At 42.2% G+C, this 23,564-nt stretch overlaps 1 protein-coding gene across 3 annotated transcripts in view; it reads left to right on the top strand.

Annotated features, from left to right (window-relative positions):
- LOC141112368 (EH domain-binding protein 1-like protein 1) overlaps positions 1-23,564 on the top strand; it is a 790,701-nt gene that overhangs the window by 368,840 nt on the left and 398,297 nt on the right. For all 3 annotated transcript variants that reach the window (XM_073605157.1, XM_073605156.1, XM_073605155.1), the window contains exon 3: positions 19,900-19,995. In XM_073605157.1, coding sequence (XP_073461258.1) covers positions 19,900-19,995 — 96 coding nt within the window. The remainder of the gene's footprint in view (positions 1-19,899; positions 19,996-23,564) is intronic.

The following is a 23,564-nucleotide window of genomic DNA, read 5'->3' as shown; positions in this document are numbered from 1 at the left end:
TTAAGATATTAGTTCACATACTTTCCCTATTTATTCCACAGTTCTTTTCACATTTTCAAGCCTCGCCAGTGGTCCCTGCCTGACGGCCTTCATGGGCACTTGGGTCATTTTGGCTGCCGTGGCTGACGGTCGTTTGGGGTGTGCTCTCTGCCTCAACCCCAGGGGAGACTTTATGGACCCAGACCAATGCTGTATTTTATTATATACATCATCATCAATTAGTGCATTATTTATGAGTATTTAGAAATTTACATTTTCAGTGTATCTCTCCTACAAATATCTGTCCATACATTAATAGATACCTCATTGTCTCAATACAGCTAAATTGCATCGGACTCCTGATGATTGGTTTCAAGCCAAGAAATGCATTGAGTTAATAACTATTGATGCACCTATTTACTGCACAATGCATTTTTTCTTGTAACTGTACAACCAGTATTGGAATTTTGCCTTTTATTATACTGCTGATAACATGTTCAACTATGGTCTAAGATGTGTACTTTTATGACTGTATCTGGCTCAAGCACCTATGCTATTAAATTTTTATACCAGGATTATTTTACAACACTCTCTGTGATATTACGTTGTATAGCACCTATTTTCATTATCTACACCATAACACATACCATTCAGTTAACACACTCACCAACTTGCCTCATGCAAAATCCCGCTTCTATCCACTAATTTCTTTGTATTCACTGGGATGGAGGCAAGTTGGTGCTTTCCTTACAAACAGTGGGGATAGGTCACAACCTCTTTTGATCCCCTTAAAGGTCTTCAAGCAAATGGAAGCCATCCTAAATTCATTTGTATGGGGGAACAGTAGGCATAAATTAGCCTGACACATTCCAGATCTACACGACTATTATTTAGCCTCTCAGCTCTCTCACATATATCACTTCAATTCCACTGAAATGCAGCGATATAGATCCCTGGTGTTTGACAAACCCGGACACCCAGCATATACACCGCTCCAAGCTATTCTTAGAGGGAAACAAACAAACAAAAAAACCTTGCAATACAACACGCGAATGCTATTGCACCACAAGAGGGTATGGGAAATAGCTCTCAAAAAGCAAAGCATAGGAAGGGTATATTCTCATACCCCACTATGGCTTAACAGCCATATGCCTGAACTAGAATTGATACCAGACTCAACAATTTGGGCCCTGCATGGAATAATATTCCTACACCAAATATTATCGAGTTTTGGATTAAAACCATTTCAAACACTAAAAGAGGAATATAAACTCCCGAATCATCTAACATTTAAATACCTACAGCTCAGACATGCAATAAGGTCACAGCTACCAAATATGGAAATAGAAATGGAACCCCCTCTGGTACTGAATATAGTCATAGGTGAAGAACCCTCTGAACTCATATTGAACTTTTATTCCACTCTCAGACTAAAAAGGACGATAGCAATCACCCAAAAGGCCAAAATCGCATGGGAACAAGAAGTAGGCCCAATTGATGATGCAGACTGGTATGAAATACTCAAAGGAGTCGAGACAGTATCCCCTAAATTATCAGATAGGCTGACACAACTTTATATTATACACAAAGCTTATCTAACCCCGCTAAGAATGACCAAAATTCAACGAACATTTAACCCATTATGTCCCGGGTGTTTGGCCGTTCCAGGCATCTTCTATCATTTGATATGGAGCTGCCCAAATATACAGACGTATTGGACGCAGGTCATTCGCTTTTTACACCATGATACCATGGGCTCTCCAGTGGTCCTTGACCCTAAGCTGTGTCTGTTGGTGTTGCTGCCTGATGTAGAAATAGATAAATACCAAACTGTATTTATATACGAAACTCTATTTTTAGCACGAAAAGTAGTGGCAAGACTTTGGATGCAGGCAGCACCCCCCACTACACTGATTTGGAAGAAAGATGTTATTGACACATTATCATATAGATAACTGGTATACACACACAGGGGATGCTCACACAAATACTCCAAAGTATGGGATAGATGGCTGGAGGATGGTGAAACATGTACATAACAATACCAAACTCCTCCGGGTCTTGGGATACACACCTACAAGATACTAGTTCAGTAGAAAACAGAAACAGGGTTTTCCACTTTATACTCAATGTAAACCAAGGACCAAAGAACTAATAATTGTATGTCAGGGAGCCCAATATATATATTACATGTACAAAGTAAACCACTAACGAAACTATGTGAGTTATATGTTCATTGTAATACACCAAAGAGATTCTGTGTTAATCTACCCCCTTTTTTTTTCTTTTGAAAATTGTACCTGTATGTAATGGAATATGTGCTTTTTCTTTTATCAATAAAGTTGTTTTTTCCAATTTAAAAAAAAAAAGCCTGGAGTGTCAGGAGTAGGGATGAGCCGAACAGCCCCCGGTTTGGTTTGCATCAGAACATGCGAACAGGCAAAAAATGTGTTTGAACACGTGAACACCGTTAAAATCTATGGGACACGAACATGAATAATCAAAAGTGCTAATTTTAAAGGCTTATATGCAAGTTATTGTCATAAAAAGTGTTTGGGGACCTGGGTCCTGCCCCAGGGGACATGTATCAATGCAAAAAGAAGTTTTAAAAACGGCCATTTTTTCGGGAGCAGTGATTTATAATGCTTAAAGTAAACAATAAAAGTGTAATATTCCTTTAAATTTCATACCTGGGGGGTGTCTATAGTATGCCTGTAAAGGAGTGCATGTTTCCCGTGTTTAGAACAGTCTGACAGCAAAGCACCCTCCCAATGTTGAGGGCATGTGGCCTGGTACGGTTCAGGGGGGGTGCTCTCTTGTCCCCCCCTCTTTTCCTGCGGCCTGCCAGGTTGCATGCTCGGATAAGGGTCTGGTATGGATTTTTGGGGGGACCCCACGCCATTTTTAAAAAAAATTTTGGTGCGGGGTTCCCTTTAAAATCCATACCAGACCTGAAGGGCCTGGTATGGAATTTAGGGGGACCCCCACGCTTTTTTTTTTATTTTGGCTTGGGGTTCCCCTGTGGGGAAATCCCATGCCGTTTTTATCAATGAAATTTTATGTGTATTGTCGGACCGACAATTCATTATAGCCACGAGTAGTTTTAAATGACTTTTTTCCTTTGAAATGTCATTTTTCTGTCAGACTGTTCTAAACACGGGAAACATGCGCCCCTTTACAGACATACTATAGACACCCCCCAGGTACGAAATTTAAATATTACACTTTTATTATTTCACTTTAAGCATTATTAAAATCACTGCTCCCAAAAAAACGGCCGTTTTTAAAACTTTTTTTTTGCCCTGATACATGTCCCCTGGGGCAGGACCCAGGTCCCCAAACACTTTTTATGACAATAACTTGCATATTAACCTTTAAAATTAGCACTTTTGATTTCTCCCATAGACTTTTAAAGGGCTTAAACTGAATTTCCTGTTGGCTGTGAACTCACTGAAAACGCATCTACCACTGAGCTAGACATCCCCCAATATCACAAGTGGTTGTTGAATGCGGGCACACAGACGGTGGAAATCCGGGTCTCTGCTCCAGCAGTGAGGTTGTCAAGGAACTGTCAGTGGCTGTGTGTGGAAATGCAGCCAGGCAATGAGCATTGCGTGCAGGTAGTGCACCTGTAAGAATTTTTTTTTCTACTGCTGTGAACTGTGTAACAAGCTGCTGTGCATGTGACTGCAAGGATTGGGCGGTGAATACACAAGAAGTGCACGTTAAATCCATTTAAAGGGAAAGTGGCGGCTGTTGTTCCATGTCCTTTGTCCCTGGTTGCAGAGTGGGAAGTTGACATAGTGGCGTCTAACTTCACACGGCCAATGCTGCCTACAGAGGAGGCTGAAGGTTTCCTAATGGAGTTTGAATGAGTTGCAAAATGGATGGCATGGCCTAGAGACCGGTGGCCAGAGTTGCTGCAACCCTTGCTGCTGAAGCGGTTCCAGGTATCCTATCAACAGATGGGTCCAAGCCGAGATGATTATGACCAGTATAAAGCTGAGATTCTGCTTGGGGAAATGTTCCGATGTGAATGGGAACGCCAGCAACGCTCCAGCAAAGAGAGGTCATCACCTGTAGCAATGGGAGAGGCATCACTGGGACAACAAAGCAACAGTCAAGCAATGGCTCAGGAGAGCATGAGTGTGCATCAGTGTACCAGCCCTGGGTTTTCTGCAAGAATATCAGTTGTCACCCCTGGCAACAGTAGCAAGAAGTCTGTGTGGCCTGCAGGGGGGTACCAATGAGCATGATGAATGTAAAGATGTGTATTATAGCCGCTTATGAGACGTGGTCAGCCAAGAAAGAAGAGCACAACAGTCTGTAAGCTCCATGAGGTGTAGCCAACCATCTTTGGAGTGCTGGTCTGCTGTTACCCCCTAGCAACAGGGATCCTGTGTTATCTGCAGGGGGTGTCGGTGGGTCCCGAAAGGCTGCAGTGTTGCTCCATGACCACATGGAAGAGTCAGCCTGTGGAGACACCACAGATAAGAGACAACACACTCAAATGAAGGCTATGACACCGGCTACAGGTATTGGTAAGACTGTTGCAGTTTATGGGACAGAACCTAATGAAGTGGAAGTGTGTCCAGCGAGGGGATCCGGAGTACAGGTGGACTTGCTGCAGTGTGCTACCCGGAGTAGTGGGGAGGCACAGGGTAAAGCCCAGCTGGCAGCAGAACTAAAGACTAAAAAGGACATGGGAACTCTGTATGTACCTGGTGGAATCCAGCAGAGTGCTGGAAGAGCTGTACTAGGGGTGACCAAAGAAATCTGTATACTATGTTCTCTAGTGACAGACAGGTGCTGCAGGGTTGCCCAGGGAAAGCTCCCAGGAACCCACAATGTTGGAGCGGAGAGTTTCCCAGGTCTGCTTTGGAGCTGCTCAAGTGGGTAAGAGGCCACCCACAATAGCTACAGCTACGTCTATGCGTCATGATGATCCTCTAAAGGTTGAGAAATGCATTTCTGGAAATGTCATGTTTGATATAATAATGTTGGTAATGTGTTTACTAAAAAGGATGGGAGTAGGATGTCTCCCGTGACCACCAGAGGCAGAGCTGCAGGGTTGTCCGTGGAAATCTCCAGAGATCTCCCTGTGTTGGAACTGGAGGTTGTCCAAGACCGCTCTGGCACTACTCTTGGGGGAACAAGGGATAACTGCACCACACAGTGAGAGTGTATGGGTGCAGACCACCCGTCTGGTATGTGACCAGATTGGTGAACAATTTATTCACCCTGTTAAACTGGTAGTGTAAAACTGGGTGTGATGGTAGCGCCACCAGAACAAACTGGTCAAAATAGTGTATTGCACCCTGCATTGTGTGACGAAGCATCATCCCAATGTGACATAAGTAAACCTGTGCTTGTAAAATGTGATGCGTATAGAGATGACAAATGTACAGTATTGTGTAATGAGTCCCGGGTTCCTTTGGTGCCTCTTGGAACAGGTGATGCAGCACTGCAGAATGCCTGTCAGGGAAGCACCACGGACTGGGAAGCATGGTGCAAGGAAGCAGTCGCAAAACTAAACAAAATGACCATGAGTTACAAAGCTATGATGTATAACAAAAATGTGGACATAACACCTGCTATGCCCAACGGAGGGATTCCAAGGCCGCGTTGGCCCTGGCAGATATTAGTCCCCTCCAGTCAGAAGGACCGGTTAAGGGAGCATGCATGGTAGTTGTGTTATCCACAGCCCAACCACTGGAAAATAGTGAGTGCAAAAATGGCAATGTGACTTATGACCTGCAGCGGTTCACTGATGCTGTGGCAGAAGAGATAAATGTGAGACGTACATCTGACAGCGCTCCAGTTGAGCACCAGGCTGTGAAGACAGTTACCCTCAATGAGGTGGAGGTCGCTGTAAATGTCTTTACCTTTCCAGCTTCAGAGAATGAGCCCCTCCACGTCCTTGATGATGGAAAGGTCTTGTATGTAGATGTGGATCACATTAAGATGACTAATGTATTGTTGAAAATGCTTGAAGTCCAAAAAGCACATTTGCTGTACACTTGGGTGTCCCCACTGTGGTCGGACAAGGTGGTACTGAGTAGTACCAGTAGGTGGAGCCAAGTAGTGCAAGCTATGCTTGATGATATTAATCACGAGGGGAACTGGTTGTTCCATATTTATTAGCAGGGTGGCAAATGTCTCAAGATTCTCTGAGAGGGTGCTTCCAGTTACCGGTTTGGATGGAAGGCGCTCAGGAGAACATTTGAAAACATCAGAGGTCTCTCCGCCTGATGCGGTGACTAAGAAAACTTCTCCTGGTGCGGTCCAAGGTGCGACCGAGCAGTGGTCAGTAGAGGGCACGGACACTGCCTCACCCACTAGACCTCACATGAAGGAAGGGCCCGAAATAGATGTGACAGTAGCAGAGATTTTTCCTGTCATTCGCAAAGAGGTACAAATTAAGGTACCCAGAGACACTGTGGGGGGGGAGCACTGATGGTTTTGGAAGTGGCGACGTCAGAATTTGTAAACTATTGCTGGTTGGTACTGCTAACAAGGGTTTAATTGTCATGGGTGACCTCAGAAAAGTTGTTAAACCAAAAAACTGCTGTTGTGATGGGAAAAACTGGTGAAAAAAACTGGGAAAAAATCAGTGAGGGAAAAGGCGGTTCCCCGTCAGGCAAAGTATTAGGAGCAGGTTCCCTATATTTAGAAAGTGAGGGTATCAGGGAAAGCAGAGTTCCCCAGAGAAAGGCAAATAAGCCCAGGAACCCTAGAAGAGGGAGAAAGTGTAGGATAGAAACTAGTGGGATTCCGTGGAGAGTCAGGGTAGGACTTACCTGGAAGTGCACCTGGAAAAAGGGTTGGGCCTACGTGGCTGATAGCCAGCACAGAGGTGTCCCAACCCTGATGACAGGTGCTGGTGTTCCTCCCTCTGGATCGAAACAAAGGGGGGGATATGTGAGAGCCCCTGTCTCGGTGAAAATGTATAAAATGGACACAGGACTCTCAAAGAGGCAGTTTGAGAAGTTCCAGCAGAAAATTGGTGAGCAGCGAAAACTATACTTTAAGTCTTCCCTGTTCTGCCTAGTGACAAATGTCACTGATCACAGCTCCCTGTCATCGGGAGCAGTGATCAGCGTAGTGACACACACAGCCCATCCCCCCTACAGCTAGAATCACTCCCCTAGGACATACTTAACCTCTCCCCTGATCGCTGTATGACAATGGTCCCAAAAATGTGTCAAAAATGTCTGACATGTCCGCCATAATGTCGCAGTCACAATAAAAATCTCTGATCGCCGCCATTACTAGTAAAAAAAAAAAAAAAAAATTAATAAAAATGCCATAAAACTATCCCCTATTTTGTAAACGCTATAACTTTTGCGCAAACCAATCAATAAACGCTTATTGCGATTTTTTTTTTTACCAAAAATATGTAGAAGAATACGATCGGCCTAAACTGAGGAAAAAAAATGTTTTTTTATATATCTTTGGGGGATATTTATTATAGCAAAATGTAAAAAATAATGCGTTTTTTTTTAAATTGTCGCTCTTATTTTGTTTATAGCGCAAAGAATAAAAATCGCAGAGGTGATCAAATACCACCAAAAGAAAGCTCTATTTGTGGGAAAAAAAGGACGTCAATTTTGTTTGAGAGCCACGTCGCACGACCGCGAAATTGTCAGTTAAAGCGACGCAGTGCCGAATCTCAAAAAGTGTTCTGGTCAGGAAGGGGATAAAATCTTCTGGAGCTGAAGTGGTTAAACAATCATTTAGCTTAGCAGCTCCCTACCTTCAGGTATCTAATATAAGCAGTCTTTTCAATAGGATCCCCATAAAGGGCAAACAGGTAGATAACCAAAATAACAACTTATTACATCAGCTAGAACAAGATTCATTGCAAACCTCGAGGTACAGCAAAACTTTAATCTTGATGAATATTCAATCAAAAATATTGATGAAGGTACAGTGCCTTGAAAAAGTATTCATACCCCTTGACATTTTTCACATTTTGTCATGTTACAACCAAAAGCGTAAATGTATTTTATTGAGATTTTATGTGATAGACCATCACAAAGTGGCACATAATTGTGAAGTGGACAGAAAATGATAAATGGTTTTCAAAATTGTTTACAAATCAATTTTTGAAAAGTGTGGCGTGCATTTCTATTCAGCCCCCTTTACTCTGATACCCCTAACTAAAATTTAGTGGAACCAATTGCCTTAAGAAGTCACCTAATTAGTAAATAGAGTGTAATCTAATCTCAGTATAAATACAGCTGTTCTGTGAAGCCCTCAGAGGTTTGCTAGAGAACCTCAGTGAACAAATAGCATAATGAAGGCCAAAGAACACACCAGACAGGTCAGAGATAAAGTTGTGGAGAAGTTTAAAACAGGGTTAGGTTATAAAAAATATCCCAAACTTTGAACATCTCACAGAGCACTGTTCAATCCATCATACAAAAAAGTATGACACAACTGCAAACCTACCATGACATGGCCGTCCACTTAAACTGACAGGCAGGGCAAGGAGAGCAGTTATCAAAAAGCAGCCAAGAGGCCCATGGTAACTGGAGAATCTGCAGAGATCCACAGCTCAGGTTGGAGAATCTATCAGGGGACAGGGAACCGGGTCAAAGTTTTTTTTGTTTTTTTTTGTTTCAATATGTTTATTAGTTTTCAAGTTCAACAAAACATACATAACAAAACAAGTAAGACAGTATGATACACATATCTTGTTTTCATGCAGCTTCTATCATCAAGTAATATACTATTGGTTGTTAAGTCTGTTCGTCCAGATTAGCCAGTTTCTATCATACTTTATACTCATAGAGTTTATCACTATGAGGCGTTCAAAAGTATAATTTCTATGTACAGCTTTTATCACATCCGAGAGGTTAGTAGAGGTAGTGTCTTTCCAGGGGTGGAGTATTAAGTTCCTAGTTCCTAAGAGAATGTGGGTGACCACTGATCTGAAGTGTGGTGGGAACTTCTCTATGCCCAGATGTAGAACTCCTAGTTATGGGTTAGAAGGAGTGATGATACCAGTGAGCGTTGAGATTAGTTGGAATATTTGATTCCAGAGACTTTTTATGCTCGGGCAATGCCAGAACATATGCAGTAAATGTCCTGTGTTACCGCAATTCCTCCAACAGAGGGGTGAGCGTTCTGGAAAGAACTTAACCATTCTATACAGGGTATAGTGACATCTATTTGTGATTTTGATCGTTAAGTCCCAGTGTTTGGTGCAGTGGGAAGCTTTATGGATTTCTGTGACGGCCGATTGCCATTGTGCACGTGTATGCATGGCACCCACCTCTGATTCCCATTTTTGGATCGCTGTTGTTTTCCTCAAGATTAGTATATCTTGAAGGAGGTTGTAGAAAAGGGATATTCCCTTGATGTTGTTTTGGGGTGTAGAGTAATGCTTTGGCAGGCATCTTTGTTTGTGTGATAGGGTTTGCTTTCAGAAAGTTTGCTATGCGCACACAGGAGAATAGTGTTTTATTCGGCAGGTTATAGTCAGTGACAATTTGTACTGCTGATTTAGGTTGTGGACCTGTAAAAAGATCTGATATTTGGTAATACCATGTTTTAGGAGTGGGCCAATCGATAACATGGGAATTTGGGCTTCTAGGATATAAATAGGATGCTGGGCGTTTATTACAACTTCCTCCGTGTGCTTCAAGGATAACAGGTATCTCCATGCTTGGATAGAAACCCTGATTGAAGGTGAGAGATGTTTGTTGTTCCAATGTTTCCAGTTATCCCCCATGCGAAAGGTTTTCAGTGTCTTTGTTGTGATCTGTGATTCCTTCACTTCCACTCATAATGGTCTATAATTTTCCTGAAACCAGTGTTTGAGTTGTTCCAATCCTACTGCCCATAGTCATGTAAGTCTGTAAGGCCTGCCCCCACTCCACCCGTTTATGCGGGTTTAGATTATGTTTGGGGCATCTAGCTTTTTTGCCATTCCACAAAATTTCCATGTGAGGTTGGACAATGTTCTAATATAGTGTTGAAGTATGTGGGTTGGCAGTGTTCTAAATATGTATACGATTTATGGCAAAAGTGACATCTTGAAGGCTGCTAATTTGCCTATCCATGAAAGTTCTTTTTTTGGAAATTTCCCTTAGTTGGGCTTCCAGTTTGGTAACCAGCAGTTTGACATTGGCATCTGCTAACGAGGTCATTGTATTTGTCAATGTGATGCCTAAGTACGTTATGCCTTTTTTATTCCAAGAGTATGGGAGTGACTTTTGTAACGTGTGTTGAATGTGTTCTGGTACACCCAGGCTTAGAATAAGTGACTTAGTGAAATTAACTTTATAGTAGATGTCCCCAAAATCCGTTTTGGTGTGCTTGTTCTAGGGATGTGCGTGGGTTAGTCAATAGCAATATTACATCATCCGCAAACAGGTTTATAGTAGAGCTACACGATTAATCATATATAGAATCGTGATCTCGATTCACCAACCCCCAGCCCCCCCCCCGCGATCTCCAGCCTGGATTACTGCAATTTTTTAGGGTGTCCCCGGGATGTAGCCTGGACCAGAGGAGAAGCCGTCGGAACCAGCGTGGAACGCAAATGGCGCCGATATCGGAACAGACGTCAGCAACAGGAACTGATGTCAGCAGAGCAGAGAGCATGATGCGCCGCGGTGGATGCTTGGGCGCGGGCGGTACCACGTTTATTCGTCAGAGACCCCGGCCGAGATACACTGCAGTGATTGTGCAGAGTGGAGTGTGCGCACCAGCACTGATATGATAGATTTTTCCAACACAAATGTGAGCTTATAATATATTATGACTGCTTGACTGCTTGCTTGGACTTGATATCCAGAAAGCCCATGACATAGGAGGGGGTAATCTCAGTCCTCCCTATGTCACCATGCTGCACCACCCACAGATCTACATTTCAAAATGGTTAATAAAAAAAAGAAAAATCTATATCAAAGTTAAACTCAACAAGAAAAAAACAACTATATATAAATATATTATATATATATATATATATATATATATATATATATATATATATATATATATATATATAAATATTTTTATATATATATATTTTTTTTTTTTTTTCTTGTTGAGTTTAACTTTGATATAGGTTTTTCTTTTTTTAATTAACCATTTTAAAATGTAGATCTGTGGGTGGTGCATGGTGACATAGGGAGGGCTGAGAGATTTTATATATATATATAAGAGAATCGTGATCTTTATTCTAAGCAAAAGAATCGTGATTCTCATTTTTCCCAGAATCATGCAACTCTAAGGTTAAAGGTTCAATCATTAGGTTGAAGATAGTAGGTGATAGGGGGCAACCCTGTCGGGTCCCATTATGTATGTTGAAGGGTGAGGATAGAAAACCAGAGGAATACACCTGTGCTGAGGGGCAGGAGTACAATGCCATAATAGCCTTCAATAAGGAACCCTGGAATCCAAATTTAGACATTGCCATCTTCATGTAGTTCAGTGTACCCTGTTGAACGCCTTCTCTGCGTCTATGGATAGCAACAGAGAAGGTGTTTGACTGCTCACAGCATGAAATATAACGTTAACAATTCTCCTAGTAGCATCTGAGGTTTGTCTCCCCTTCACGAAGCCCATTTGGTCATGTTGGATAATAGTAGGAATGATATTCATTAATCTTTTGGCCAGGAGTTTTGCATAGACTTTGATGTCTGAGTTTAGGAGGGAAATTGGTCTAAAATTTTTCTGGCGAATTGGGGTCTTTACCCGGTTTGGGCAGAGTTACTATATGAGCTCTCAGCATCTCTTGTGGAAAAGTCGAGGATTCCGCTGCTCGTGCAAACACTTAGCCAAGGTTTGCTGAGAATATAGTTTTGAAGGATTTTTAATATCCATTGGAGAACCCATCAGGTCCTGGCGATTTACCATTGGGTAGTGTGTTGATGATTTTTTACATTTCTGTGGTTGTGAATGGAGCGTTTAGGTTTTCTAAGTCAGTGGTAGAGAGAGAGGGAAGTTTTAGTCCTTGTAAGAATTTTTGTATTTTCTCCGTGGTTGGTTGTGGCGAGGAACTATCTTCATGTAGGTTATATAATGCACCGTAAAATTCGGCAAACTGCTTCACTATGTCTTGTGGGTTAGTTATTTTGAAGTTTTGAGTGGGGTGTATTAAGTGTGCTATTTTGGTTTTTGTATGCTGCCTTTAACCTTCTGGCCAGATACTTGCCAGGTCTGTTTGCGTTAGCATAGTGATTTAGTTTCAATCGTCTCAGATGCATGTCATATTTTTGAGAGAGATGTTCTCTAAGATTTTCCCTGAGTTTGGAGAGGGTGTTAGTTAACGTCACTGTGAGGGAACATTTATTTTGGGATTCAGCAGTACGCAATTCGGAAAGTAATGTGTTGAGTGTGGACTTGTGGACGGGGTTTTGGAAAGTTGGAAATGGGTTTCTTGTACACAGAGTATGTCCACACCCTGGTTGCAGGCCTCTTGCCACATGGAAAAATGTTTAGCGGGGTGGTTAAGACCCCTAGCATTAAGTGAAAGACAGTTGATGGTCATAGCAGGTTTGAAGTGGTATGTCATAGTGTTTTGTGGTATAGGTACTCAGTGCGGTCACACAGATTCCTGTGGGGTGCCACGTTAGATGTGGATAGGAAGCGTTGATCTCTTTATCCTCATTAGATGAGCAGTGGTCATTTTGGATATAGCTGTGTGTATCAAACAAATAACAAAAAGAATAAAAAACATGGATCATCATACAACTGATCCTTGGGCAGATGTAACTGCGGCTGAGCTAGGGGGAAAAAAAGAGGATAATAGATATTAGCTCCTAAACTGGAGATTCTGGTTTATTGAAGACTTTCACTTGTGAGCTTCACCATTGGCTTTTTGTTATACCCCATTGACGTAAGGCAATCTTTGAAGAAGGGATCGCTGCCTTACGTCAATGGGTTATAACAAGAAAACCAATGGTGAAGCTCACAAGTGAAAGTCTTCAACAAACCAGAATCTCCGGTTTAGGAGCTAATATCTATTATCTCCTATTTTTGTGAGCCCGTTGTGTGTAATGGACAAAGTTGTGGGATATTTCCACTTATGGAGGACTTTATGATTCCTTAAGGCTTTTGTAATTGTTGCCAGGTTGCGGCGGCGTTGCAGCGTGTGCCTGGAGAGGTCAGGGAACAGCCTTATAGTAGTATATTGTGGTGGGATGTTGTTGGGTTTTCTTGATGCCTGTAGGATCTGATCTTTAATGTGGTAATAGTGTATCCATAATAAGACATCCCTGGAGGTCTCCTCAGGGAGAAAGGAGGGTTTGGGGATCCTGTGGATCCTATCCACTATAAGGTCTTGCGCTGTCAGAGACGGGACTAGCGTGGAGAACAGGGTTTGGGCATATTGGAGAAGCAGATTTGGTGTGACAGACTCTGGGATGCCCCTGATTTTAATGTTGTTCCTTCTGCACCTGTCCTCTAAGTCTGCAATCTTGTCTTTCATCCATGATATGTCTTCCCCCTGGGCAGTGTGTGCTTCCACCATTACATTGTATGAGGATGTATATTCTTCCATCTTTTTCTCCACGTGGTCTACTCTGAGGCCTAGAGCTTGTACCTCCCTTGTACACTTATTAATGCCTGTAATCATATTGGCCTGAAGGGATGAGCACAGCGACACAGCATCTCTTTGAACATTGTATCTGATATGGGTCTATCAGAAGTGGGAAAGTCAGCTATAGGGTCCCCCTCCAGAGCCTCTTCCTTCTAAACCCTTTGATTGTGTTATTAGTGAGCGGCCCACTTACCTCCATCCCTAGATCAAGCTATGGCCTAGCTGGAGAGTCCCTCCTGGGCCTCGACTTTGCTGGGCTCCTTGTGTAGGGGCTGGACGTCCCAGAAGACGATTCGCTGGGCATCTTGTAGAGATGTGAGGTGGTGGATGATGATCCGGGACCTCCGTTGTGCGCCGCAGCCTTGTCTGTGTGCCGCTCTTCCTGGGCGCCGCCGTCATTTTGGCGTGGCCTGCGCACGCGGGCATAGTAAAGAAATCCATCAGTTTTAAGTGGATTCTTTCTCCACCTCGTCATCTCCGCAGTGTGCAGCGATCCGATGGGTCTGTTTTGGGCTCGGTATGGTGTAGGTGTGCTCAGATGCCGATGGATTCTCAACAGCTGGCTGTGGAGCTCCTGAACTACGCATCCATCTTAGAGCATGGTAGCCACGCCCCCTCAAAGCTGGTCAAAGTTGATGGGAAGATGGATGGAGCCAAATACAGGACAATCTTAGAAGAAAACCTGTTAGAGTCTGCAAAAGACTAGAGACTGGGGCGAAGGTTCACCTTCCAGCAGGACAACAACCCTAAACATACAGCCAAAGATACAATAAAATGGCTTAGATCAAAGCATATTCATGTGTTAAAATGGCCCAGCCAAAGTTGCTGTTCACAGATGCTCCCCATCCAATCTGACAGAGCTTGCGCTATTTTGCAAAGAAGAATAGGCAGAAATGTCACTCTAGCTGGTAGAGACATAACCTAAAAGACTTGCAGCTATAATTGCAGGGAAAGGTGGTTCTACAAAGTATTGACTCAGGGGGGGCGAATACAAATGCACGCCACACTTTTCAGATATTTATTTGTATAAAATTTTGAAAACCATTTATCATTTTCCTTCTACTTTAATATTATGTGCCACTTTGTGTTGATCTATCACATAAAATCCCAATAAAATACATTTTCGTTTTTAGTTGTAACATGACAAAATGTGGAAAATTTCAAGGGGTATGACTGCTTTTTCAAGGCACTGTATATGCACCGATGAAGCGTGTCCAGTGGCAGTTGGACAATGAGTAGAAACTACCATTTAAAAAAAAAAAAAAGGAAGAGAGAAAAAAATAACAGTAATATCTCGACATTCATAAAAGTCAGACAAGTCAGAAAAGTCATGAAAATGGTTCAACTGCTAGACATGAAGAAACAGCAGCCTAAGATAAAATGAAATAAGACATCAGAACTAACATTGAACAAGTAAATGGGATTAAATGACTAAAATACATATATGTTGACAGCCAGCTGTAGGATCCAGCAGGCAACCTAATCGTTTGTGCCCATCATTGATCTGTAGAGTGAACAAGAGAACAAAGTAATGTCAAGGTTATGGACAAAGTGTAATGTGTGTGTCAGAAGAACAGGGGCAAAGGACTCCAAACCTTGCTCAAGTGTTACCGTGGTAGGCAAACTGGCCTTGGACCGAAGAAAAAGAAGTCCAGTGTAACACAAGAACAAGAGACACTTAGGTGTCAAGAAAATACATGAAGTGTAGCAAGGTGCAAAGTCAGATATCTTCATACATTCGAGTCAGCTTCGCATGTGTAGCTGGTGTATGGGAACTAGGCCCTCCATGGCGAGTGTTCCTGCTCTTTTTGTGAGGACGCATACCAGAAGAGGCAAGCAGAGTATGTGGTGGGCTTAGAGTCAGAGGTGGTAATCTAAACTCCTGGTATCATTCCGGAACATCCACCATAGGAATCTGCCCTCACAAAAGTCAGGTAGATCATTTGGTGTGTATAGAATATGTTGTCTGCCATTATGTGTAACACTTAGCGCAAAGGGGAAACGCCCTTCTCATGAAGGGTATTCAAAAGAGGGTGGAAAGCATTCCTGTTTTTCAGAGTTATCGAGGAAAGGTCTTGAATCAGCAGTATGTTATCACCATTAAAAATTATTGCATCTTTTTACCTGGCTTTGGAGTGGACTTCCTTGTTAAAAGGAAAGTTTTGGAAACAACATAGCATGTCACAAGGGAGTGCTGTATCTAGGCCTCTGGCTTTGAGGGCCTTGTGAGCTCAGACAAATTTAATAGTGGCGTTGACAGGTCACTCCAGGATGTTGTTAAATATCTTCTGCAGGGCCTGGAGAATCTGCTTTGCCGTAACAGATTCAGTGATCGCCCTCACCCACAAATTGTTTCATCTGCCTCTTTCATCTAAGTCCTCTAGGTGCCTATTTATGTCTATGAAATGCTGAGAATGGGTAGCAGTTACCTGCTAAAACCTTTTAATTTCTTTCTCCCTCTGTCTGCCTGCTCAGCCGAAAAGAGTTGTTCTTTTTAGCACACGTTTGTTAGCTTTCAAGTCAGTAATGGCAGCTGAGAAAGTGGATTTGATATCTGCTGCAATTGATGTCATGGCTGCATAGCTAAGAAGCATATCAGCAGCAGATTCTTCCCTTACCGGATCCTCTGAAGCAAAGAGCGAGTCCCTCGCTGTACTCTTCGTCTCTGCAAGCCGACGCCATATTGTCTCCAGTCATGCTGCTGCGAGACTATACCAGAGATTGGAAGATTTCAGAGATGTTCAGCGCTGCCAATGAGGTAGGGGGATGGTGCTGTCGGGTGAGAGGAGTATGCCAATTCACCTTGTCCATTTTGTGGTGTTTGGGAGGCAGGAAAGATAGGCTGAGTGCTGTGGAAGCTGAGAAGTTCATTTAGTGTGCTTCCATTCCCGCCATGCGCCAGGCCATGCCCCAGGCCATGCCCCTCGCTGTTAGGAATTGTATGTGTATGTACAAAAACATCAATGCATTCTCTTTTATAATCAAAGGTGATTGTAAAAACTGGGAAAAAGTAAAAGACATAGCCTGTGCTGAGGTTATTATAGTGCACCTGTTCATATGTGAATACTGTGCCTATGGTAAGTGCATGTACTTATGCTGTTGCTTGCTCTGGCATGGTGTATTGGGACTTTTTTGATATGTTGCCTTACTTGGTGCATGCACGTTTAATTGCTTTTTTAAAGCTTTTCACATTAATATTTATGTTTCTTCTATGCTCCTGCAATTTGAGTGCTCGTGCAAGCTGACAGTGCAAGTGTTTAATAGTGATTTATCCTTATTGTTGGATACTGGCTAGCCATATAGCAGAGTTTCTCAACTAGGGTCGTATAAACAAAAAGGATTGGGTCATGGTGCAAACAGATAATTAAGCAAATAATTACATAAGTCCATTAATCCTTTGAGCAGAGAGCTCGACATAATGGGAGGGCAGTCTGTGTCAGGGCCAGCCTTGTGGGGAAAGTTAAAGCAAGCTCCAAACATGCAAAAAAAGAGAGAAAAAGGCGCCTCTGAGTTAAGACTGTAAATTTATTGGTACATAGGTGCATTATAAACTCCATGGAGTTTAGGGAGAATAGGCACATGTTGAGTCAGTAGGATGCTTTTATCAATCCCAGCTGTAAAAAACATTCCCACTACCCTCTCAACCTTTGGTGATGGCTATCCCGACACACGGGATGCTCAGTGAACGCGTGGAATCGAGAATGAGGCTTGGAGAGTAGCTGGAGCTCGATGGTGAGGGCTGGAAAGCAGCAATGGGTGTGATGGCGGCATTGGCTCGCGACAAAGTTTCAGAGCATGCGCACTGGACAGTTTTACACAGAGCGTGCTCCTTTCTCAAGCTGATGTTGCATAGGCTAAAGACAGCATTTTAACCACTTGCCGACCAGCCATTGTCATTATACTCTGCAGGTCGGCACGATCCTGCAAACCATCGTAGTTGTACGTCAGCTCCTTTAAGCGGAATAGCAGGTGCGCCTGCTGCACTGCGGGGGTGCTGATGCTCAAAATGTATACATTAATAGTGATATAAATGATAAAAATATGTCACATATATATGAAACGTAAATTCACATAAAAATCATATATAGGATTATGTAGTATAGCTATTGGATACAGTACTGGGCCACTATTGCATAATAATTGTTTGTTCTATATACTGTACATTTCTAATTTATTTATAATTATTATGCAATAGTGGCCCAGTACTGTATCTAATAGCTATACTGCATAATCCTATGTATGATATTTATGTGAATTTAGGTTTCATATATATATATATATATATATATATATATATATATATATATATATATATATATATATATGTGGTGACATGTTTTTATCATTTATATCACTATTAATGTATAAAGTTTACATGTTAGAGAGATTAGTATTCTCTCCACAAGATGGCAGTATACTGAGGCACTTAAAAGGCTGTCTTTAGCCTATGCAACATCAGCTTGAAAAAGGAGAGCGCTCTGTGTAAAACTCTCCAGTGTGCTTGCTCCGAAACGTCGTTGCGAGCAAACCAATGACGCTATCTCGCCCATTGCTGCATTCCAGCCCTCACCAACAAGTCCCAGCTACTCTCCAAGCCTCGTTCTCAGTTCACACAATTCCAGAGCATCCTGCAGGTTGGGATAGCCATCACCAAAGGTTAAGAGAGCCACAGGTATGTCTTTTACAGCTAGGATAGATGTCCGCATCCTACTTACTCAACGTGTGCCTATTCTCCCTAACCTCCATGTGAGTTTAAATGCACCTATGTACCAATAAATTTACAGTCTTAACTCAGACACTTTTTTCTCAGCTAGGGTTTCTCCAGAGTTTGCAAGGGTTCCTTGAGCATTGAGCAATTTCTGCCTTTCAGATAAGTTCCTACTGATACCATTGATCATTTTAGCTATCTGTAAGGGGGTGATTCTTCCCAATGACCACAAGTATAAGGAGCATTCTTCCCAGTGACTATGAAATTAATGTATCTTGAACTGTATTTCTAGTAATTTGTAGCAGGGGTTCCCTGAGACTGGAAAGTTATTTCAAGGGTCCCTCTGTTTTGAAAGGCTGCCCTGTAGATTACCTGTAGATTGGGTAATTGGCCTCAGCTGACCTAGCTAGTCATGGAGATGTTTGCCCAGCAAGTTAGTGTTGCATGTTTAGGGATAATAGACTATATGTCACGTTTGTGGACATTTATTAAAATGAATAAAAACTGTTTAATTGAAAATATCAAAAATACTGTTGAAGAAATAGACCCCCTCCATCAGAGGTGTCTACCCACCTGCATGGCACAGGTGCTAGTTATAAATAATGGTAAATTCTTAGAGACGTTAATGTTAAATGTTGTTGCGATGCACAGTTCAGGTGCATTACCAGTGAGTGTATGGATTGGGATATAATGCTAAATCAATGGCACTGCAACATCCCACTGTTGTACCAGTGCCTTAGATGCTCAGTAAAAAGCACTTTTTAATACAGTATTGCGCAAAAGTTAAGGACAAGTGTAAGAAAGATGTTGTTAATTAAGAAAGCTTTTAGAAATAGAAATATTTTTTTTATCAATTAACAAAATGAGTAAAAAAAAAAAGTAAATGAACAGAATAGAAATCCAAATCAAATCAACATTTTGGTGTGACCGCCCTTTGCTTTAAAAAAAAACATTGATTTTTCTAGGCACACAGTTTTTAAAGGAACTCAGCAGGTAGGTTGTTCCAAACATCTTGGAGAACTAACCACAGATCTTCTGTGGCTGTAGGCTGCCTCAAATCCTTCTGTCTCTTCCTGGGGACAAAGATCCCAAACATACAGCCAATGTCATTATGAACTATCTTCATCGTAAAGAAGAACTAGAAGTCCTGGAAGTGATGGTTTGGCTCCCAAAGAGCCCTGATCTCAACATCATCACGTCTGACTGGGATTACATGAAGAGACAGAAGGATTTGAGGTGACCTATGTCCACAGAAGATCTGTGGTTAGTTCTCCAAGATGTTTCCAACAACCTACCTGCCACATTCCTTCAAAAACTGTGTGCAAGTGTACCTAGAAGAATTGGTGCTGTTTAAAGCAAAGGGTGGTCATACCAAATATTGATTTGATTTCTCTTCTGTTCATTCACTTTTTTTTTTTTTTAATCATATTGCTAAAAATAAAATATTACCACTTTGATTTTGAAAGCTTTCTTAATTAACAATATTTTTTCACACCTGCCTTAAACTTTTGCACAGTACTGTACATGTTACTGTGATACAAAAATTTTAATGGGCTGAAAGAGAGGCCGCTACACAGACAGATAATGTTTATGTTTATAGTTTATTGTTGTAGGATTGTTTTCTTTTTCTTATATATTTTACTAATTTTTTCCGCAGGCTCATGGCTGGCAACCTGGAATAAAAGACCCCTACCGTGGATCTGTTGTTTGGGCTGTGCCTGAAAATGTGGATATCACAGCAACTCTTTACAGAGTGAGTACGAGCAAAATACATTGAGAGCAGTGTTTCTGGTTTAATTTGCGATTACTTCATGTGGAATTAATACCAGTTATAGAATCCCATGTTAAAGTGGAACTAAACTATCCTTTAGAGCAAAGGAAGCTACCATCTTAGCCTCTGTTTGATCTTCAGTTGACATGGTGCTGCACATGTGATCAGTTATGACACCAGCCATTTGATGATTTGACAGTTAAGTTGAGAGCACAAGCAACTGTTAGTCTTCATTCATGGCATGCCTTGAATTAAATTGATGGGTTTAGTTCTACTTTAAGTGCACACATGCTAAGTAATGTGTACTTGTTACACATTACTTAGCATGTGTCTGTATCTGTTCCCTGCCAGCTCTAAGGGTGAGAACCAAGCGATCAAACACCGCTGATCTCTCTGTTCTTATGTTCTTAGTGCCCCATGAGCATAGAGCTGGTGGCTGTCAGTCACTGCTCTCTGCTCTGCCCCCCCCTCCCCCCATGCTTACTAGATTGCTGGGCTGTGAGGTGGGAGCGACTAGCTCAAGCTCTAAGCGGCTTGCTGAGAGGCTGAGCCAGGTGCTGGTCCAAGCATCTGTGTGGATCCCGACACAATCTTTCCCCAGCATAGACCAACTCTGTTGGCTGAAAACTGGTCACAGTAGTGCAGAACGAACTGAAGTCCTGTGATCCACAGGAGAAGTACAGCCAAATGAGCTTTAATATTGTCTCACATAATATATTCAAGCATTTCTATATTTACATTTATGAATTTTCTTTGGTTGTTTGACTATACTCCACCTGGCAGATGAGAAGCTCAGCGAAGCTGGCCCCCCTACAATCAGCACAAATAAAAACTCAAGTGTGTTTCTTTAGTGCTACGTTTGTGCTGTTTTGTGCCGTAAAAATTTACATTTGTGCTGCTTTTATTTTTAAGATATTAGCAATTGTTTTTTCCAGACTGTGACATCACCTAGCCCCCCTACAACGCCCAAATGACACAAAACTGGTCTCGTTGGTTAGTGCTACGTTTGTGCTGTTTTGTGCTGCTAAAAATTCCGTTCTATCTTTTATCGTTTTTGCGTTATTAATGATTTATTAAAGGTCACCAAAGGTCAGTCAGCCCCCCTACAATGCCCAAATGACGCAAAACTGGTCTCGTTGGTTAGTGCTACGTTTGTGCTGTTTTGTGCTGCTAAAAATTCCGTTCTATCTTTTATCGTTTTTGCATTATTAATGATTTATTAAAGGTCACCAAAGGTCAGTCAGCCCCCCTACAATGCCCAAATGACGCAAAACTGGTCTCGTTGGTTAGTGCTACATTTGTGCTGTTTTGTGCTGCTAAAAATTCCGTTCTATCTTTTATCGTTTTTGCGTTATTAATGATTTATTAAAGGTCACCAAAGGTCAGTCAGCCCCCCTACAATGCCCAAATGACGCAAAACTGGTCTCGTTGGTTAGTGCTACGTTTGTGCTGTTTTGTGCTGCTAACATATCCGTTCTATCCTTTATCGTTTTTGCCTTATTAATGATTTATTAAAGGTCACCAAAGGTCAGTCAGCCCCCCTACAATGCACAAATGACGCAAAACTGGTCTCGTTGGTTAGTGCTACGTTTGTGCTGTTTTGTGCTGCTAAAAATTCTGTTCTATCTTTTATTGTTTTTGCGTTATTAATGATTTATTAAAGGTCACCAAAGGTCAGTCAGCCCCCCTACAACGCCCAAATGACACAAAACTGGTCTCGTTGGTTAGTGCTACATTTGTGCTGTTTTGTGCTGCTAAAAATTCCGTTCTATCTTTTATCGTTTTTGCGTTATTATTGATTTATTAAAGGTCACCAAAGGTCAGTCAGCCCCCCTACAATGCCCAAATGATGCAAAACTGGTCTCGTTGGTTAGTGCTACGTTTGTGCTGTTTTGTGCTGCTTAAAATTCCGTTCTATCTTTTATCGTTTTTGCGTTATTAATGATTTATTAAAGGTCACCAAAGGTCAGTCAGCCCCCCTACAATGCCCAAATGACGCAAAACTGGTCTCGTTGGTTAGTGCTACATTTGTGCTGTTTTGTGCTGCTAAAAATTCCGTTCTATCTTTTATCGTTTTTGCGTTATTAATGATTTATTAAAGGTCACCAAAGGTCAGTCAGCCCCCCTACAATGCCCAAATGACGCAAAACTGGTCTCGTTGGTTAGTGCTACGTTTGTGCTGTTTTGTGCTGCTAACATATCCGTTCTATCCTTTATCGTTTTTGCGTTATTAATGATTTATTAAAGGTCACCAAAGGTCAGTCAGCCCCCCTACAATGCCCAAATGACACGAAACTGGTCTCGTTGGTTAGTGCTATGTTTGTGCTGGTTTGTGCTGCTAAAATTTTTATTTGTGCTGTTATGGTTTTTAAGTTATAACAGTTTTTTTTTTTTTCAAACCCCACTCACTTTGCCCACCCTACAATCAGCACAAATAAAAACTCAAGTGTGTTTCTTTAGTGCTACATTTGTGCTGTTTTGTGCTGCTAAAATTTCCGTTCTACCTGTTATCGTTTTTGCGTTATTAATGATTTATTAAAGGTCACCGAAGGTCACTCAGCCCCCCTACAACACCCAAATGACACAAAACTGGTCTCGTTGGTTAGTGCTATGTTTGTGCTCTTTTGTGCTGCTAAAATTTCCGTTCTATCTTTTATCGTTTTCGCGTTATTAATGATTTATTAAAGGTCACCAAAAGTCAGTCAGCCCCCCTACAACACCCAAATGACACAAAACTGGTCTCGTTGGTTAGTGCCTCATTTGTGCTGTTTTGTGCTGCTAAAATTTTTATTTGTGCTGTTATGGTTTTTTAGTTATAACAGCTTGTTTTTATATTTGTGCTTTTTTGTGTCATAATAATAAAATATTGTGCTGCTGTCACCCCACTCTCCTGTCACATACCTGGTTAGTGAGCTCCTGGTTAGAAAGCAGCCATGGGAGCACAGTGAGGTATGAGTGCCTGTGATCAGTCCAGTAGACTGCGTGGTGGAAGCAGTCAGCAGGTGGATGTGGCGGCAGAACCAGCTGGTGGCAGATGAGCTGGAACTGAGCTTGGCTGGTGGCAGACTGTGGGTAAGCAGCTGGAAGCAGGAGACAGATGAGACCTTGCTGGGCTGAAGAGCTGTAGCAGGCTGGATGAGCAGGATGCAGGGTCAGATGAGCCGGATCCATAATGGTCAGGCAGATCAGGCATAGACGGCACACAACAGGATAATCGGGTCACAAACCAAGTCAGCAACAGGAGGTAGATCAGGCAAGAAGAGAAGGCAGAAGCAGAATCCAGAGACAAGCCAAGGTTAGGGCAGGTAGCAGTCAAACGGAGGTCAGGAGCAAGCTGGGTTAGGATCAGAGGTCAAACACAGGAATCAGGAATGAACACACAGAAGCGGCACACCAAATTGCAGCCTGTTTAAATAGTCTGTCTGGTGCCAGCATTGATGACAGGCTCACGCTCATCTGCCCAGCCAGTTGCCAGTCTGCGCATGCGCATATGTATGTACAGGGAGACATCATTTGTGCTATGCGAAAGCCTTCCCTGACACCCCCTACAG

Source organism: Aquarana catesbeiana, linkage group LG11 (assembly GCF_042186555.1).
Source record: "Aquarana catesbeiana isolate 2022-GZ linkage group LG11, ASM4218655v1, whole genome shotgun sequence".
Lineage (NCBI taxonomy): Eukaryota > Metazoa > Chordata > Amphibia > Anura > Ranidae > Aquarana > Aquarana catesbeiana.
Note: the sequence above shows the minus strand (reverse complement) of the source record. Positions and strands in the feature narration are given on the sequence as shown.